The sequence below is a fragment of the Fistularia commersonii genome, chromosome 33, assembly GCF_037954325.1.
Source record: "Fistularia commersonii isolate RoL2024-O1a breed Wild chromosome 33, RoL_Fcom_v1.0, whole genome shotgun sequence".
In the NCBI taxonomy this organism is placed as follows: domain Eukaryota; kingdom Metazoa; phylum Chordata; class Actinopteri; order Syngnathiformes; family Fistulariidae; genus Fistularia; species Fistularia commersonii.
The window spans coordinates 3,453,935-3,475,184 of NC_141316.1; the positions used below are offsets into that span (position 1 = coordinate 3,453,935).

General features: G+C 39.6%; 1 protein-coding gene and 1 long non-coding RNA gene across 2 annotated transcripts; both read right to left on the reverse strand.

The window, feature by feature from the left end:
• Nucleotides 1-257: 257 nt before the first annotated feature.
• On the reverse strand, nt 258-16,820 carry sap30bp (SAP30 binding protein). Its single transcript, XM_086140880.1, has 10 exons — nt 16,683-16,820; nt 16,019-16,128; nt 13,324-13,368; nt 10,946-10,985; nt 6,547-6,635; nt 3,730-3,821; nt 3,494-3,606; nt 3,364-3,422; nt 2,510-2,600; nt 258-1,672 (listed from the first exon to the last, which is right to left on the reverse strand). The coding sequence occupies exons 1-10, from the start codon at nt 16,774-16,776 to the stop codon at nt 1,494-1,496; spliced, it is 912 nt and encodes a 303-aa protein (XP_085997006.1). The 5' UTR covers nt 16,777-16,820; the 3' UTR covers nt 258-1,493.
• Nucleotides 16,821-18,512: 1,692 nt separating this feature from the next.
• Nucleotides 18,513-20,456, reverse strand: LOC147214700 (uncharacterized). Its single transcript, XR_015104293.1, has 2 exons — nt 20,143-20,456; nt 18,513-19,359 (listed from the first exon to the last, which is right to left on the reverse strand). It is a non-coding gene; the product is annotated as an uncharacterized LOC147214700 (long non-coding RNA).
• Nucleotides 20,457-21,250: the final 794 nt, after the last annotated feature.

The following is a 21,250-nucleotide window of genomic DNA, read 5'->3' on the forward strand; positions in this document are numbered from 1 at the left end:
GTGGTGCCATAAATGTGTCGGTGCTCATATAATTCAGTGCTTGCTCTTAACAAAGCTTTTCCCCTATGAGAAGAGGTGTGTTCAGCTGTTTCCATGGTAACACAATGCATAGAAAAGCATCTGGGTGCCATAATAGCACTAATATAAACAGACCTTCATTTTCACCAATAAGCAAATTCACTGGGTTAAAGTTACTTGATACAGGAGTCCTTCTGACTTAATTTCAGATTTCTTCTTTTTTTACATTTCTAATTTTCATGTTACATCTCACACTTTTTAACATGACATTTGCCCTGTCATTTTTGGGGGAGGGCATTAAAAAAAGACTTGACAAACAAACTTGTTGAATCCTATTTTTCTAATAGAAAGGACAAATTCTTCCAGATTTTCTGGTAATTCTTCACTGACTAATTACTCATATGCTAAGAATTTCTAATTTTTTAGATAATTTCAAGCAAGACCCTGTTTTTCAGTACAAAGTGACTCCTGTGTTGTGGTTTGCAAAAAAGCACCATAAGACTGGAAACCTTGTCAAGTGTTCTTGCGGCAACTGGACTTGAATTTCTTCCAATGAAGACGTTTCATGCCTCATCTGAAGGTTCTTCAGTTTGAACCAGCCTGATAAGTGAAACTTCTTCAATGGAAAAAAATTAAGTCCAGTTACCACAAAAAGATTTTGACAAGGATTAGCCATGACCTGGTTGACTAAGAACCTCCACAGACAGAAGACTGGAAATCATGTGCAATTTTTAAATTTTAGTTGACCTTCCCCCTAATTTTCTAATTTCTTCCTTGTACATTTATCTATTCTTTTGAAAATTGTATGGAAAATGTGCAAAACAAATCCTTTTGAATTTTGTAGTATTGCTATTATGATTACATTTCAGATATTTACATTATTACATAATTGTTATTTATTGATGATTTTCTCTTTTTCCCATGGGGTCAGGTATAGATTGATGAACTTTTATTTTAAAGCCAAATGTCAACATTAGACAGGAAACCAGTCTTAAAAGGCAACATATGATCCATTTATTCACCTTATCCTCATGTATGTACAAATGTAAAAATAAAAATCTTACCAGAGTTGCTCAGGAATTGATGAGATAGAAATAAAGCAGAATGTATTAACATGTCCAGCTCTTACATAATGTGAACATACTGCACCAGGGCTATGGACAGAATAACTGTGCGACTACTCCATTCTCTTCTTCTAGCAGTATATTAAAACCTAATGATAATCGACTGCCTGTCTCAGTGAAGGTTGAATGTTTTTTTTTTTCCTCCCAGCTCAAACAAAATTGCAGTTAACAATCCCAGAGAAAGAAGGCAGCTCAGTCATTTAATGAGTCCAGGAGGGTCAGAGTGCGACTGTGTGGTCAAAATGAACTGAAATGGACCATCAGTTCAAAGTCTATCAGAGATGCCGTGGGTATCTTTGTCTCATCCGCTCTCATACAGACACATCCTGCATGTCGCTGCAGCTTTGTAGCTCACTGTTTTGCTTTTTTTAAAATGGTGCCCACTGCAGAGATGACGGTGGTCTTGGTGCCACTGGCGGTGGTTGTCACAGAGACGACGGCTGGCAGGGTGGCTGTGGTAGTAATGAGGGTAGGCTGGGCCAAAGTCACAGGGATGGCAGAGTCCCACTTGCTCTTCCTCTTCTGAGCCTCTGATTAAAGTAAACACAAGAGGGGATGTGATTTAACAGTGGATTCACTTGCAGTAGGTAGACAAAAAAAAAACAAAAACCCACAATATTTATGTAGTGATCGACAGGTCATGTAAAGTACGAAAACAATACAAGTGAGGGGTTGTTTAATTCATCATTATTTCATTTTCTGGGTTAACAATTGAAATTTAAGCATCTAAATATGAACTTTTAAGAGAAACAAATCATAAATCATAAATACTTTATTAATCCCGAAAGACATTGTGTAAATACAAAAAAAAGGTAATTTGTATGTTTCATAGAACATTTTTTTGGGTAATTTTCATGTCATATTGTTCCCATATGGCTATTTTATATCAAATTATATTGCCATTTCATACTGAGTTTAAGATTCTTTCCTGCAAATATTCACACCACCACCATTTTTCTTGCTTACCTTTAAGTAATCTACTGATGAATGTACAAACTCATATAGATCTTATATGCCTGTTGTTGACATGTGGCTACTTGAGCATTTCTGTTTTATTTTAATGTTAAGTGTCATGAGACAACTGTTGTGATTGTCAAAATATTACATGGTATATTAATTTACATTTGAGAAGTTTAGAGATACAAGATTTACTTACATTGAACTGTATAATACTGGTTCACGTTTCAGTTTTTTTGTATTAATTAGTCAATTAACCTTTAGTATTGTCTGGTTTGCTGAATATAAAACCTGGTGGGCTTGCCCCACCTGCATTAGCTAAAATAGTAAGCAAAGCCGTCACAATCTTTCGGCGAAAAGACAGCAAATTTTTGTAAGGAAGATTAAGTCTTTGGCGTTGATGTGTTTACCTGTGGCTGTGGTGGTGGTGCTGCTGCTGGTGGTGGAGGCTGCTGTGCTAGAGGGGTTGGTGCCCTTCTTGGTACCTGTTACAAACTCGATCTGTCAAACACACAAGATGAGCACACATAGTTAAATCCCCTGTCTATTTTACACAACAACATTTTTCTGCAATGCCAGGCTGCACGAAAGAGTCTTATTAGGTGACTTCATTGGATTTTAAATACCAGCAGAAAAGTGGTGTAGTTAAGAAATAAATGAATAATAATAATAAAAAAAACATGTTTACAGCATTTCAAAATGGCATTGTCAATGACATTTTATTCTCAATAATCAGTAAGATGAGTAACCAAGAAGATATTTTCACATAAACCTGAGAAGACCTACGATATTCATTCAATGAGAGTAAAAAATTACATGTACCTTATTTTCCTTCATTCTCACATTAATATTATTTCTCTTATTTTCTCCTGTTAGGCTCCCTGCATTTCTCTGACTAATGTTCACAGAAGAGAGTAACAGATGAGCATCCACAGGCAACAAGTCGATTTGAAGTCACTTTTTATGAATATGCAGCTGCCGTAGCAGTGTTACTGCACAGTGTTTACCAGTAGCGCCTCTCAGCCACAGCGATGACTCGACTTACCTCGTCATTTTGAGGGGGGAAAATGAATAGAGGCAACACCTCAAGGTTTAGAAGAAATTACATAAAATTGTTTGTGACATGGGCTTTTCTGAAGTGAAAAGCGGCCTTGGGTTGGGCGTAATGAAGACATGAAGTAGAAATGATCAGTAGCTGGTTGAGACATGCCCCTGACGCACAGAGGAATATTATGCTGCTTCCTTCTGCTCTTTTTAGCCTCACCTTCGTCCGCTCCTTCTTGGCTTTCTCTAACTTGTCCATCTCCACTTTCTGGGCTTTGGCTGCAACACACACACATAGATGTTTTAGCAGTGATCAAAAACAGGGAGATGCAAAAGGGAAACTGTCTCACCCAAAGCTTCATAGTATGACTCTTCTGACCAGCCATGGGGATCAAACATGTCCTTTGGATAGTTGGTTCCCTGTTCGTCAATGCCGCAGAACTGAATCAGCTTTTCGTAGATACTACGGAAAGCAAAATACAAAACACTAACATATCAGATGCCGCATTTACATGTTTAAGATAGGGGCTGTTTTGTCTTGTGTGTGAGTGTGTGTGGGGGAGCATCACTCCGCTAAGCTGCATACCTTGGGTTTCTAAATTCCTTCTTTTTCTGGATGTGGCTGTTTGTGTCAAAGTCTCCATGTAGCTTTCTCTCATACAGCTTGTGGATCTTCTCCTGTTGAAATTCAAACAAGTTAGGGGGATGATGGGTGTGAGTATCACCTCTTTAACAGAACCTCTTGATGTGCTAAATCATAGGTATAAGCCAAACGAATCTTAAGTCTCACCTGGGGGTCTGTCATGATTAATAAGTTGATTTTAGTGGTATTCTTATAATGTACTCTTTTTGACACAGAGCAGCAAGTAACTGCACAGGTGAAAGTCGTACTTGAATTGGGACCAGAAAATTCCTGGTAAGAATTTGCAGGTCCAATAGAGGGAGTAATGGCAATAGCACTTAAAACAAACTCTTTTCCCCATTTTACAAACTTCAGTGCCTCCATGATGCCATACAGCATATTCTCAATCTTTGAATGGCCCACTTCTGCACATAGATGTGGTCACTATGGTCACCTCTAGAAACTGACAGATTTGTGTAAAAATTTCAGCCCAGATAAATATAGCATGGAATGCATTGCTTTAATTTTGTCCAAAGATATACATTAATATCTAACAGAGCTCACTAGAAGAGCGCTCATTCTAACTAACCGTCCCCAAATAAAAGTGATACGGTTATCTCGGAATTTACCGTCATTCCCCTTTTCCATTGAAGGGTTCATGTATCCTTTTGATAAAACATTACACCCCTGAGGAATACCTCCCATGTGCTCAAATTCCGATTCACACAGTATCACATAAAGCCAGTGAGTGCTGCTTCAGTGTGTGTTTATGGAGCTTTCTGCTACAGAGGCACGCCCTGTAACATAACAGCATGGGTCTTTCAAACTGACTATGGTGCACATTAGTGCGGCGCTTTGAGGACCCTCTGCCGTTGACTTTTCCCTAACCTCATGTGAATTACTGAATAACTGTCTCTCTGGCCTTATACACAGACTAACCTTGAGGAAGAAGAAAAAAGAACAGGTTACGATTGATATATCCTGTCCTACTGCTTTTTAAATTACCTTTGTACTCAATGTCCTAAGGTTACAGTTCTCAGAACTTTAACCGCTGCCGCAACAGTGGTTTATGCTGGTCAGGTTTTCGTGGTAAATATAGCTAGGATATTGTTGGGTTTACATCACATTTATAGTAAATTAATTGTTTTCACAAGTAGTCTCTTCACCAAAATCTATATTTTGCAGATGTCTGTATATTTGCTTCACGACAAGTGAAAACATGTCGGAGGATTCTTTCGGTCATGAACCGCAGAAATACCCTGTCGTGAATGATGCAGCAGGCTGCCAGGCGTTACTTCTGTCACAGATGACAAGCAGCTAAATCAACATTTTCAAGGAGACTGTCACACAAAAACCATTTCCATCCCACCGAGAGGCACCCCAGTGCAAACAACACAGAGAAATTCCCGAATAAGGACTCTTCGCAAGTGAATATAGGCACTAGCCTGTCATCACATCCTACATTTTTCAGATCTTTTACAAGTTTTGTACTCCAAGTGAAGTGCAGAGTACGTGTGCCAGGGACATCTGGGAAGCTGATGTATTTCCAGAACTGCGATATTTTGGGGGAAGCTTCCTTCAGTGGTTTAAACAACAGAGGGAAAAGTGAATTTACAGTGGGGAACATCATTTGTTTTGAAATTATTTAAACTTCTGTTTAAGCCTTCTGTTCCAGCTGCTCCATGTCCCAGGGGCAGGGATATGCAGGCTGTGCTGGTGGAGGTGAATCATAAGACAGTATTTGGGGGTGTGTCAACCCGGCGGCTATGGGCGGTTCGTGCACTGCGATGACCTTGTGTCCTGACCTGTCTTGGCTTCTTGAAGGGTAAATTCACAAAGAATGGCTGATTACAGGGGAAGTCTCAGGATTTATGAACGCACCAATATGTATTTCTGTCCCACTGCAGGAGACTGAAGGTCTTCGTCTCGTAAATCTGGGTGGAGACAGCTGAATTTTCTTGTGAATTTCTTTATCAAATAAATACATAGCTTAGCAGGTATTACCAGACCATCAACAGAGGGTTAATGTTTATGGACAGACTGAAATACCTTCATAGCGTTATGTCCCTATAAAACTGAGTCACAACTTTGCATGTGTATGATTGAATTCACGATACAAGGTCCACGTAGAGGCACCAGAAAGGGGTTTGGGATTTATAAGGGGCCACCCACTCTTTACTGCTGTGTCCCACATTTTTAGTCATTTTAAAATATGAATGTGGTAATAACTAATTTGACATAGAGGAGAATGAGCTGCTAAAATATAGAAACTGATCAAAATCTTCACTTTGCTAAAATCCAGTAAATGTAATTTTGAAGACAGGGATCCATGAGGGGAGTATAAGACTGGTTTAGTGATTAGATGGTTTGGTAGCTTTGGTTGCACTGACGTTTCCCAATTATTTAGACTCTTTTTGGATACAGTTGGTTGTATACTGTCTTTGTTTCCGTATATAACTCTTCAGATTGAGAAAGTGGAAGCAGGTGCAATGGATTTATTATTTAGCAGGATAAATTCACGATCTGAAAAGTGTCTTCCCGCCCAAAAAGAAATTTCTTTCAGAGGAACGTAGGTCACAAGGACTTTAAGAACTCAATTTAATCCGAGTCCCTCCGCAATCCAAGATTTGTCAACAAACCGGCTTATCTGCTCTGATTAGAATCAATAACTGGCTTTGGCGTTGGTAGGAAATCTACTTGCAAAGAGCAAAGTGGTGGTTTTGGGTTTGAGAAAAGGAGTTTGTATGGAGGTATATGTTATCGAATAAGTCGGATATGCACCTGTAGTTGGCTGGAGCAGCGGCCTGGAGGCTCAGGCGGGATCCTGATATCGTCAGGGGACATGTTCCTCACCTTTTCAGAGAACAGAGCTGAGAAGACAGAAATTCACACGTCACCCTTTTAAATATGAACATTCCCTGTGATTAGTGTGACAACAAATACCTATGGAAGATTAAGATTTAGAAATGCACAGTATAGATATGTATCTCCAATACATTCACATTTCGATGCAGAAATTGTGTTGTTAGTTTGAAGGATCAAAAAATATTTAAACCCATAACTACACTTACTTAACTACGTACAGACTCAATATGTAGTACTATCCAGAAAATATCCCTGTTTCTGATTTCTATGTTGCTTATTTATAACTTATGCTGAATATCTTTACCTTATGCATTTACAATGTGAGACCACTCAAACTACATTAAATTGGCAAAGAGAAATTTACAAAAAAGAAAGCCAAAAAAAAAAAAAGACACCCAAAAAAACCATTACAATATTTTTGCCCAAGTATGTAATCAGCCAGTTTGGGGCCTGAGTTAAAAATTGACAAAGAGATACTGCAGGGGTTGGTTTGTTGGGAATAAACATTACAGAACAACATTCAGTGGGTTTAAAGGGAGCATGGTATGAGCCGGGTGTGTCTGCTGTCGAGGCTTGTGTGAAGGAGGGAGGCTCCTCTTACTCCTCCCTCTGTCACACCCTTTGGACTCATCTCTTGTTTTTGCTCTCCCCACTCAATTTGTCTCTGCGATGTGTAACTCGGGGCCAGGAATTCTTCTGTGTCACTCAGTATCCTGTTCAGACAGCCGGTTTTCACAGTCGTCAGCCTGTCAATCACGGCCTGAGTAAGAGCTGCTTGCAGTCTGTGCATTACTGACGGGTCAGAACATGACTTGATATGGGAGGATCATTTTCTAAAGCGCTGCCATTCAGTTTGGCCAGGCAAACAATTTCACTTACAAAAAAACCCCAGGAAAATTCCTGCACCACGTACTTGTACAATCAATCTGTGATTGGGGGGTTGAGCTTTAGTTTTTTGCATCGCTGATTTAATGAGCTTTCTGCTTTCACACCAGGGGATGGTTCTCCACAAGTAACAAAAAATGTAACTCAATAAAACGCTGGGAAAGTTTGGCCTCAGACCTTCTAATTTAGCAAATAAAAAAGAACTAATTTTGTCTGCATCATTTGTCAAAACTTCTTATTTCTTAAGCAATCCTGTTTTTCCGCTTCCACTATTTCCAGGCTTTAGATGAACTGATGAAACCTGCACTGTATAACATGTTTTTGTCATCAGACGACTTGTTTTTATGAAATATCATCAGTCAACTGCCACTGTTGAAGTTGAAGCTGAATATTTGTGATTTACTCACATCACACTCACAATGTAATAATGAAGAGCTATCAAACACAAATACGAATAGCAGTGGCCTCTCTCCGTAGGACAAGACCAGAGCTGAAGTATTTGGTGTTTGTGAGCAGGCAATTGTCCAGTCTGTCTGCTGCTCTCAGTGGTCCACTGGTCATGCGTGACCTCAGACTGGCTACCTTTTCAACGCTTTACCTCCTTCATGGCTATAAAACTCTGACGGGGGTCCATAGTTCTACTGCCAGCTTTTTAACAAGACTATACTAGTCAAGCTGTGCTGTGTAATGCAAACATGCATGCATGCATGCAAGCTCGCACACATTTCTACACACAAGAAAAAGGAGCACAGGTATGGAGTTACTTATATGGGATGACTTTGCACGCTTTACTTTTTCAAGCAAAACGAAGAAAAAAAAAAGCACTTTATCCCCCTGACGATAAAAACCTGCCGAGGCAAGTCCTATGAGTCACAAGCATTTGGTGAAGAGGTTTGGTATTGGGAAAGTAAAATAATTCCTTCAGTTTCTGCAGCAGCCAGTGGGGAAGTGTAAATCACTGGCTTCCAGATAAACAACTGTTTGTGCATGTGTGTGTGTGTGTGTGCATGTGAAGAATATTTCCTATCAAAGTCAGGGAGGACTGGGTAATAAGCAGACAGTGAAAAGATTATATTCTGCTTCCTAACTGCCATCTGCCCAGCAGTAAACAGGCAGAAAGTCACAATCTGTGGCCTGAGGGTCTTACAGGACAGACATACAATGCTGGTCCCTTCAGTGAGCGGACAAAGAGCCGTGTTCAGCCGACTCACAGGAGGCCACTTGCCAGACGCACTGTGACATTTACTGACAGACAAGACAGAGGGGCCAGGCTCTGCAACAGGAATGTCAAGTGTGACTCACACTTGCACACTGCACTGATGACAAGGGAGACTGTTTCAAAACTAAAAATTACAATAGTGCATTTCCCTTTCCTTGGTGACTGTGATTTTATGGTTGTGAAAAGTCAGTAAAAGTGGGAAATAAAAAGGGAGTGCACTGGAGGATGTCCGGAAATGGGTTATTTGATTCACAGATGATTTAGAGTGAGGCAGGTTACAAATTCACTGTCAGAGTAATTACATCGATCAATGATTAAGATTTACATCTGGTGACTTAATCCATCAGCTTATTCACCATATTAAAATTTGTTATTGAATAAAATTCTGTTGAGAGCAACACAATCCTTATGAACAAAATTGTGTTACAAAAACTGTGTTTCATGTATCTAACACTGATATTGGATTTTTGCAACTTTTAGCAAAGTAATTTGCTTATACAAAAAAGACTCCAATAAGTAAGCGAGGTAAAAACAATAACAAATAAAATCTTAAAGCCATAAAGAATAAATTGATTTAAACCACAAAGTGCAGGTGCAAGTTGTAGAGAACATTGGAAGAAAATAATCAGAATTTTTTTGAAAGGACTCCAGTTTTTCCGAGATCATTCAAAAGACAGATTTAAAGTGAAGATCAGTGGCAATGTTATTTTCAAACACATATTTGATTCTGGTTGAGAAAACTGCAAATAAAGTAGTTAAGTTAAGCTATTCTTTATTATGCAAGACAATCTGTTTTTTGTTATTGCTGCAAATCTGGTGTTTGCAATTTCCATGCATAAGTGGATTTGGTGTGAAGCTTTGACAGGGAACTAAAGAACAACTGAATATACCCTTCCCGTTTATCTCTTCTAATCAGTAGTTCTTACGGTACCTTTACAATTGCAGTTAAAGGAGTGCAATATTTTGTAACAGCAAAAAGCATGATCAGACGATCGCTAATTAACGGCTGAGGGGTTCAACAGTAACTGGCAATATGTGTGACTCCACTCCCTCATTTATTTCCTGTTGGGCGTGACGCTCAATATTACACACCTCGAGAGGTAAGTTATCCTCACCCATCTGCCCGTATAGTGTTGGACAGGAGACACTTTCAACTTGTCTGATTCCATCAGTGGTTTACCTGTATGTAACCAACACCCCATTGAGTTGGAATGATGACGTCCACAATATTTCAGAAAGTTCCTCTTGCATCCAGGCATTATGCCATTATCAAGGACAAAAAAAAAAGAGGTTGCTATTTTGTGCGTCCTCATCACCTATTTTGTAAGCGGATCATTCTTGACTTCATTAATTTGCTTTGTCTGAAAGATCCAAGGTGCGACTGGAGTTTTTGGTTATAAATGATCAGTTTAGAGGACTCCTGCACTTAAAATGTCATTTTTACTCATCACTTTTTCACCTGGATGTTCAGAAGTGAGACAGCTAACAAAGGCACGCACGCACACACGAGTGTTTACTCATCAAATCTATGACTGAGTTGTACAGTGACTGTACATACTGTACACTTCTATCACACTTCCTATTACGCTGTGATACAAGATAGATCTGTAAATATCCATTTGGGCTTTCAGTCAGATTAAATCTTAGTGTTGACAGACTTTAATCAGTTACTTGTTTGTGGATTGTTCAGTTGGGCCTAATCTTTCGGTCTCACATAAGCGATAAACTTATTGACAGTTTCTCCACAACGTTAACTTAGAGAGAAAATCCTGGCAGGGTGGTGGTGGGTTGCAGCAATGACAAAGGTGGGAAGCACCAGGCAGGCTTGGTCAGAAAAATATGGTAAAAATGTCCTTCTCAGATTAATATATACATTCATACATTGCAGCCTTCATACAGGCTCTAGGCGCACATTTTGCCCAAGTAGCATGATTTTAATAGGAACAGCAGAAGATATATACAAGACAATAGGACAAGACTCAAATTTTCCATGGCTGGAAAAAAGGTCAGGTATTTTCCAATTTTTTAAGAGATAAGAGTGAACCCTGACACACGCTGCTGCCCCCAGTGGGTATGTAGATCTTTTTCTGTCCAGCTAGAGTGCAAGTTGACCCTCAAATGAACTTTATGTGACAGACACAATAAACATGTAATGATGCCTGAATTGGTATAAGCTTTTTGATGAATGTTTGTATGTGTGTGTACACTCACCAACAAGCTCATTTGGGTCCTTTTTCTCTGCTTCTGAGATCTATAAAACAGAGGGCAGAGCGAGAGTGACGAATGCATCAGGGATTTATCTCTCCGAGAGACAGGGGAGCGCAGGGAAACAATGTAAGAACAGAAAGTCGACTTTGATGACAAATGTGGGGGTTAGAAAAAAAACACATGTATCTCAACCTTACAACTCAAATTGCTGTGGATAAAGAAGTTTCGAAGATATATTAGAAAGCAGAACAGTAAATCTGGGCAGACTCCACTGAGCACTTAGCCTCAGGAGAATTCTTGCGCACCCTTTAAAATATGCTGCCTGTTGTGCCAGCATTGTGTGCAGAATGCAGGTTCAGCACAAAGGAACACTGTTGTTATTCACAGGCATCACGCTGTCACCTAGCAACTGCATGGGCACTTCAAAGAATTGTCCTGAAGTTGGCCAAATCACGTGGAGGAACAGGGAGGGATCAGATGTGAAAGAAACGGAGGTGGTTTGCGAAGCCTGCAGGCAGAAATCCAAAACAAAAATACTTTAAAAAGAAATGGCACCTGGTGTGCAAGGCTGGGGCTTTAAATTCTCATTTCACCAGAGCTCCGTTTCAAGCTTGGTGTCACCGAGCTAGAAAGCTGCAGCCCTGGAATTGCTTACTATCTTCAGTCTATTTCTGAATTTGTTCAAAAGTCAAAGGAGACTAAACTGAAAGGTGGATTGATGCATGTGGCCACAGACTGCTCTCTATAAACAATCAACACCGACTTCTCATCAATGCACTATTAAGAATGATTCAATATATGTTTACCATGTAGTTATGTGTTTGAGTCTTCACTCGTATAAGGTCCACCATAGGAACAAAAACAAAAAAATACTACACGATTAATAGGTCATAGCTTTGTGAGATAAACTCAATATTAATTATATACACGTGGGGAAAATATTTTTTGAAAATCACCACATTTGCTATTTTTAAGCCTTCTAAACAGTTAATGTCTTCAGTCAATAGTTGAGTGGTACTGAATTGTCTACCGGTACATTTATCCCACACATTCAGTACTTGATAAACCTTGTGCAGTGCGAATGCAGACTGGTGGTTGACTTAATCGCACGTACACGATGCTTGCTCATTTTTAGCAATAAAGAAAGTTCTCCAGTCTTCCTCTACTCACTGGAAGAGCGAGCTGCACACTTAAATGTATTACTAAAAGACTGATACGCAGGTTGTTTCATTTTTTTGAATGATGTCGAAACACTTCTCGGATCTTAAACTAGAATTCATGCGAAGTTCCTATCGCACAACTTTGACTAATCAACTGATTTGATCAACTGATTAATACACTGATCTCTTTAACACTGAGTTTGAAAAAGGACAAAAACAAATGTTCCAAAGACCTGCTGCTAAAGCTAGCTAAGGGTTACGTAATAAGTCATTGTAGAAATGTACAATCTCTCAATTCGACCTGCCTTGTGCAAACAATTCATGTACTCAGTCAAGAATTAATGTCTCATGTGTTTATATCAGCACAGTTAAGCAATCACGGCATGACACGCTACTTATATAACATTAAACATTGCTATAGCCATTCAGTTTATTACAGTGGCGCAAAAAAGTATTTTAGTCAGCCACCAATTGTGCAAAGACTCCTACTTAAAAAGATGAGAGAGGCCTGTAATTTTCATCAAAGGTACACTTCAACTATGAAAGACAGAATGCAAAAAAAAAGAAAAAATATCCAGAAACTCACATTATCTGATTTTTAAAGAATTTATTTGCAAATTATGATGGGAAAAAAGTATTTGGTCATGTACAAAAAAGGCAAGATTTATGGCCATAACAGACCTGTAACTTCTTTGGTAAGAGGCGCCTTAGTCCTCCACATGTTACCTGTATTAATGGCACCTGTTTGAACTGGTTATCAGAATAAAAGAAACCCGTCCACAACATCTTTTTTTTTCCATTCTGTCTCTCATAGTTGAAGTGTGCCTATGATGAAAATTACAGGCCTCTCTCATCTTTTTAAGTGGGAGAACTTGCACAATTGGTGGCTGACTAAATACTTTTTTGCCCCAATGTATAACCAGTAAACTTACAGGAGGCGGCGTCGTAGACTGTGATCAATCCATGAGACAGAATGCCCGTCCCTTTTACTTGTTTGATTTGTGACTCATTCTCATCTCAATCTCGTCAGGATTTGACTAAGGGCCGGAACAGTTCACACACCCACGAAATGACAAAGGTTGATAAAGTACAAACTAGGCAGGAGGAAGAGTGTCTTCCAACAAATGAAACACCCAAGCAACTCAATGCAAGAAGCAGCAGGTCATTTGTCACTTAACCAGCACATGAGATCACAGCACCATCTAGCGATGGTTAAAGTACCTCAGCATCATCTGCGTCTCTCCCCTCATCAGACTCCTCCATTTCCTATAAAAACAAAAATGCAAGGGTTACTATCATTTGGACAAGAAGGAGTAGAGACCAGCAAGAGGGAGACCAAGCAGTAGTCTCACTCCTGAGACTGTTTTAGCCCCATTTGGAATCTGGGCACATCTTCAGAAGTAATAACAGGAAGTTTTAGTTCACGATGGCGTGATTAGAGAAAGAGCTACGCATGATCCACTTTAATAAAAAGGTTGAATTTAATCTGTTTTTTATGAAAAATCATGCACTACTAATGCCCTGTCAAATATATTCTGCTATTTTCTTACTGGCCCAGTGAGGCTACTTGAAAATTTAACCAAACATTTTGATCTGAGAGACTCGCGATTGGAAGACGGATTATCTTGTAATAAACATAGGTGGAGAGTAAACCAATATAGAACTAATTTGATCCTTGCATGAAAGATAAAGTCAAGCAGTGTTCTGCCAAGTCTGTGGCAGATAAAGGGAGGGTTAACCGTGGGCCATCAGCCATCAGCCTTTATTTCGGGAGTGGATGTTTGCCTGGCAGCGATAAAAAGATCCTACAAAATGTCCCCAATCTGTGCTCTGATTAAACTGACTGTCATCAACAGGCGACACATTGTTGATACTGTGTACAACACTGTTGACTGAGGGCAGACTAAAAACCGTGATTAGTTCACACTTGTAAAAACAACATTGAATGTTGTTATCTGAAGGTTTGAAACGCTCAGGACATTAGGGCTACGAAACACAGAACATGAATGTGTAAATAATAATGAGAATTTGTCAAGGACATTATGGAGTGATTAAAATTTGCATTATATTTTGCAGTGTTTACAAACCTTCGAGTCTAATGTACTCATTCATGGCTTAGGATCAGTTGTCACTGTAACTTCACAACCCCATGTTGAATAGTATTGCTTTTTTTGTCGCTACAACCACATTAGTAAGCATTGTGTACATGCCTTGTACTGCATCTATGCCCTGTTGTTATCAGAGCTGTGCATAGTTTTTGCTGGTTAGATTAATATGGATAGAAATTTTTAAAAGCAAATTTTATCTGAAAAGGGGTGATCAAATCCAGACCTTGGTGTTTTACAGCCTGGAGGTCATGTGGCCCTTTGGGCATCCCTGTGAAGCCTGCGCATGGTGAATCACAGGCACAGGGAATAATTAAAACACATATCATATGTATACTATTAATACTGAAATTACTTCCATTGATAGCATAATGTCACTCGCTGATAAAACACTCAATATAATGAGTTTCAGCAGAGACAATATTGTTTGTCATTTCACACAGGCAATTGCCTAATTTGTGCCTGTATTGTTTGTGATCCTCATTTTGTTGAAATCAGATTTGGGAGTGGCAGGATTCCGATGGACCTCATTTTATATGTAGTAATTACACTGCCTGCCTGCATCTGGAGTCTTAATCCAATTCAAATCTGCTTAAATCTCTAATACGTTTTAAAAATATCCTGCTCTGAGTTACATATGATATTCCATTAAAGACAGGTACCGCTTGACAGTTCTTCTAATAAGAGATGTTTCTCAGGATCTCATGCTCACGCTTCCTGGGTTGCTTTTACTTCTGTGTCTTTTACCTCTTTTATGATTTGAAAATATCAAGGCCACTGAAGAAATATTGACTGGATGTTTTGACAGCATTTTGGATGCAAATGCCGGAGGGCGCTTCCCTCTCACAAAATCTTTCCAATGCTTTTTTCTGCACTTTTTCCAATCCCTAAAGACAGGAACAGGTAGACTGTACAACTATTTCCTTTCGTGTTCCTCAATCAGCATAGGTTAAAAACTATCTAAAATACAAACACAGCTTATTCTGCGTGACTGTGCCACATTAAACCGTTGGATGAGGAATTTGTTGGTCACATATGATCTCCAGATACTAGTTCAGTGCAAAAGGGCCTTTGGTTTGTAAAATAAATAGAAATACCCTTAAATTTCAGTTTTTACTGATTTGTGCAAAGGTAACAGAACAAGCGCCTGGGTATCAGTGGAATACAAACTGGAGGGAAGAATTTAATCAACAGCATCCGATATTTGTTTTTTTATGTTGAAATTTTCTGCTTCAAAGTTTCACATCAATCTCAGACAATAAATTGAGTCACATATCCATATCACCAGTGTTTACTTCCAAGACTAGAAAACACGGGCAAACAATTTGTTGGGTAGATTATCATATTCTGCAGGACAATAACACCATGCATTTTATTTTGAGGGAATCTGTTTGCATTATGTATCTTGAATGTCAGTCATACTTATGTTAGAGGAGCAGCAAACTACAGCAGTAACAAATGAGACAAATGAACTTGGTTCATGGTAGTCATGGGAGCAGGCAATATAGTAAAGGAACAGAATTAGTTATGGTATAATCGTCTGTTTTTCAAGTCTATGTATTGGGGGCTGATCACAATGACACTGGTGTAACCAGGTGCAACTTCTGTCAAAGATAGTTGGGGAGCCTGATGGGACACTATGTTTCAATATGCAGTACAGTAGATTCCAACTTATCATATAGATTCTATTGACACATGAGAAACAAGTTTAGGATAGGGAAACTGGTAAGTAATACATTGAGACGAATGGCGATTTTCAAATCCAAGTCACGAAGCCAAATGATATACTCCAATGAGACACAAATACTGACCGAGTTGCTCTCTCTGCTGTCTTCATCTCCAGACGCCTTGTCCACGACGTCCTCAGTTCTGTTCATGTCATCATCATCATAACCGTATACAAGACCCCCTCCACGACCCCCTGGCAACCCAAAGGAACAGGATAGTCGTCAAGTAGTGACAACAGCTATACTGCCAGTCTAATGGAAAACTGTTCAAGTGTTTTTTTTTCTTTCCGGCATATACACCCTTGTGTACAACAAAGTCGGGTGGACAGATTCCTCGTCTAGAAGAAGATAAAACCTCGCTTCGACGTGGCTACATCTGTTTACATGGCGTAAAAACAATAAAACCTATTATTGATAAATGAGATGAGTCGGCGCCAACAATACCACGGATGACGCTAACCAAAACACGACACTTGCGTTGTAAAATTAGCCAATTTTGGCATCATAAACGGGAAAAAGGCAATGAATACCTACAAGTACGTCTGTTAAAACGCCAAGGTCCACTATCTGTCTGAAATGTAAACTTTTTCCAGACAAAAACTTTGACTTTATTCTAGACATGATCTAGTGTTAGCTACAGGCTAACACAACCGGCCACCTGAAGATTTGCGGTGGGTAGTATACGGTTCTTATCGTATGTTTTAGGAAAATAAACAAAACTGTTCATTAATAATCGATTATCTAATACCTGTCTCCTCTGGTTCGGGGTCTGAATCCGGCTCTGAATCGTCTCCATAGTCTGCCAGAGAGGAAAGCAAAGCACTCTTCTTACCGCTCGCCATTTCTGTATGAGGCGCATAAACGTGGTCGCAGACAAATAGCGTCATATGACGTCACAGGGCGGAAGTATTCGTGAACCGCTTGAAGATGTAGTCCTCTTTGTCTCACTTGTTGCTGAAATAGGCAGAGAAGAGCGTGAACTCATTTATCTTTGTATATTTGCCATCAATTATAAATCAGCTGCTAATGTTTCCATCACGTTTTAGAATACACATTAGGCGAAATGGATTCCAGTACCCGACTTGATCTTGATGACTACACATCCCAGGTAGCAACTAATATGTTTTATCATTATTATTTCTTTTTTAATTTTCCTTTTTCCTTCCTCTCTGTCACTGTGTTTATGTTGTATTTTTTTTACTTAATTTCTTCTTCCCTTATGCAGGTTTTAAGAATATTTACATATTATTATGATATTATGAGGGGTTTGTGCATCCCAGTGATACTGGGAGCTATGTTGTCGTGGGCTTTATGTTTCTGGAAGGGTCATCCAACTCTGGTCCCTCACCTGGGACCAGACAAAGTGAGGCTCAGAAGACCCTCATGAGGAAGGCAATCATTTGATCTGGTTTTCCCTTGCCCGGATGTGGGTCACAGGGGTCAAACCCTGGAGCCTGGCGGAGAGCGCCTCGATGGCCAGTCCTTCACGCATGGGGCTCGACCGGGCACAGTCTGAAAGACATGGATCCCTATTCCCTTGGGCTCACCACCCACAGGAGGGGCCAGGGGGCTCGGGTGAAGGGCGGTAGCTGGAGTGGGGGACCTTGGCGGAAATTCTGGGAGAGATTCTGACTAGATGTAGTTAGACTCACCTTGACGCACAGCATGGGGTCCATGGAAACAGACTTCTCGAGAGGGGCTGGACTCTATTTCATTCTGGATTCGCCCCTGGTGAGAGGTGCCTGGCAGGTGTTGACATATTGATTGCCCACCGTCTTAGCACTTGCACATTGGGGTTCAATCCGGTGGATGAGAGGGTAGCCTCCTTCTGCCTTCAGGTGGGGATGCGGGTTCTGAGTGTTGTTTGTGGCTATGCACCCAACAAACAGTTGAGTTTGCCCAACCTTCTTGGGGTCCCTAGAGGGGATGCTAGAAAGCGCTCCTACTGAGGACTCCCTTACTCTACTTTCAGACTTCAACGCTCACATAGGCAACAACAGTGCGACTTGGAAGGGTGTGATAAGGAGGAATGCCCCCCCCCGATCTTAACCCGGGGGGTGTTCCATTATTGGATTTCTATGCTCATCACGGATTGTCCATAACGAACACTATGTTCGGGCATAAAAGTGTCCATATGTGGCCATATGTGCACATATGGTACCTGAAAAATTGGCCAAAAGCAGCATTTAATTATTTGATGCTACTTTGCTAAGTGATATGAACAGATGATATGGTTTACACAGTAACTTCGCTTTTCACAACCTCACTTGTCAAAATAACTATGACAGAATAATTCCTGAATATCAACGTATGACAAGCCACCTTTCGGTTATTGAGCCAATAATAGTATTTTATTTGCCTTCAATTGATCTCAGTGATTTGAATGTTGCCTGAAGGTTTTGAGAGTTTCATTTTTTGAGAGGGAGGTTGTCATTGACGAGTTCAATATGCCTTGGTAATTGTTTCTTTGCTCTTTTCATGCTGTTTCAGGATTTTTTGAAAATGTGTCTACCAGTATCTTGTCTGGTACCGTGGAAGCTCAGTGGCATTGAAAGAAGACAATAAAGAGACGCTATAGCCTTTTCAGCTCTATAGGCTTGACATTTTATTGAATTGGATATGAATTTGTGCAGGTGCTTGGCTGAAGGCATAATATTGCAAAAGTTTGCGGTCGCTGAAATATTTATCTGGCCGCTTAACCCAGATGTATTACCAAACGTAGCAGTCATTTTCAGACTAGTTATGCTTCCATTGGAGACACTGAAAAGGCAGACTTTTGGCCAAACTGACAGTCTTTGTATAATGTCAAATAACTCACAATTGTGATAGTAAGTCTTTTCTTCTACCAATAAAATTCAAATTATAGCTCAATGAGCCGAATTCAGGCAATTTATTTTGTCAAATTTAATTAGCTCATACATCTGTAGTTCTTTCCAAAGGGGCCTTAAAGACAGGTAATACGATTATGGGTCAAGGTTATTCTGTTATTACCATTACTTGCTTTAATAATACTAGTATGATGTAGATTAGACCCATTCAATGAAAAGTTTTAATTAAAATCAGACAGAGACAATATCCATCAGAATGAAGTGGCACAAATGTCTCTGGTAATAGAAAAACAACATCTACATATTTTTTAATTTTGTATATAATCCTTCCCACATCTGGTTTGACACACGGTTGTGTTCCCACCTCAAGTCTAGATAACCGCGCCCTTCATTTTCTGCCTCTTCCTCCGGACTTCATCCTGCGGGCCGCTGCAGCAGCCATACAGCAGAGCGAAGACAACCAGTGACAGAGTTCCCAGCACAAACACTGCTATGACTACCAGGCCCCCCAGCGCCCACGGTTCCTGATGCAGACGGTACAGGAACCAGTCCACCCAGTTGGCAGGTGACCCTGTGGGCTCCTGCTGTCCTGGTCCACTGAGTAAGGAGAGAAAAGGCAAAATATGTGAAATGCTGAAAAAATTAAATGAGAAGATGTCAGTAATACTACCTTATATTCCTTATAAAAAGGCTAGGTGATACATCAATATATGTGGTTATGGATCTTGATTTTTTTTTCTGTATTTCAAAAACATGGATAATTTTAATGTGTACAATGAGTTCATCCTTCTATCTCAGACAATTAATTCATCAGGTTTCCCTCGAAAAAAACAAAAAATAACTACACAACTCACAGAGGAACTAGACATTACTAACATATGGATAACCTGAGACTGTTTGTAAAATCATTGAATTAAAAAAAAAAAGATCTACAAATCTGAATAAATTGACCTTAGAGAGAGACTGAAATCACCCTCAACTGGCTGAAAATGAGCAAAAGATTTAAATCTGCAGCCATTTCCAAGAATTTACCAAGGAGTTTTCAAAATTGTTAGCTAGTGACAAAGTACCTTCAGAAACTGAGGAATCTTACAGGAACTAATTTGCAAAAATGTTACTTGAAATGAAACGAAAAACACCTTAAAGTAGCAAAACATTACCTAAAAAGAAACAGCTAGAAATGAGTAATGCTGAATTAGGTCACTGCATACTTGAAAATGTCTCCACCAAAATTATTTCGATTTCTTACTTCATAGAAGCCAAAGTTTCTCCTGACTGTAACCTGTGCGACGGGCAGTAAAACGGTGAAAAGCCACTCTGTGGAAAGCTGCTGATGTTGAAAGCTATTGTCGGTCAACACATTCCTGCCCAGAAACTCACCTCACCATCGGGGCCATGTCCCCGAGAGGCCGCCCCCAACCCTCACGGCTCGATGACTCCCAACAGAGCGCAGCTGCAAAAGTACAGACCTCCACCCCAGGCTGTTTTGAACATCAGCCAGAATGTTAATGTCCTCGGAGGAGACACTCTGAGCAAATTCTGAGTGTCTAAACCTGCTTCCCAGGTGACGGCGGTTTGTTTTAGTGGAATCAAGTCGAAGTAAAAGCAACAGCTCCTGGTTAATGTTTACTCCAAATATTGACCGGTAGAAGGGAAAGGTGGAAGTGGGTTGATAAAGCGAGCTTGACAGAGTGCGGTGTTTTCGCCGATAACGTTTTGGTCGAATGTTCAGAGCGGTGCGTGGAGTCCCTCCTCTTCACATACGAAACATCACTTTAGATTTATTGAGATCTGTGAAACACACACTTACACACTTTATGTGCTCATTTTCAGGTCATTTCTTTCCAGTTCATTTTCTGGCTGATCAACTTTTATGAGGTGGTTAGGTCACTTTTGAAACATAGTTTTACAGGATTTCTACATGACTGTATTGGATTTGTAGTCTTTTTTTTTTTTGAATGCCCATATACAGCATATTTCCTGTTCGTTTTCAGACCACTTTTGCTGATCTGACTGCTTAATTTGAAAATATGATTACAGAGTAGAGGTTTCTTTCGATTTTTTCTTTGGGTATTGAGGACTATTTACAGTTTTGTTACTTATTCTTTTGGATGAGTCTTTGTTTATTTGTATTTTGTTTTTCACATTTGGATATTATTTATTTATCAACCGTTATTCATTTTCCCACTTTATTTTTCACTTATTCTCTGCCGACAGTCATTTTCTTGAGGAATGGTGTTTTTTTAACTTATGGATATTTAAGCCATTTCTTGCTTTCTTTACCTTGATATGATGTTTTTTTAATGCATTGATAATATGATTAATGTAAGTAGACCCCGCTGCCACACGGGCCAAATGCTGAGAAAATGATGATAATGTTCATTATTATTATTTATTTGTACTCTTTTCTTTCTCTTGAACATTTTCAGCTAATTTCAGAGCATCACCAAACTGAACCTAAGCTTTAACAAAAATATAGAAACATATT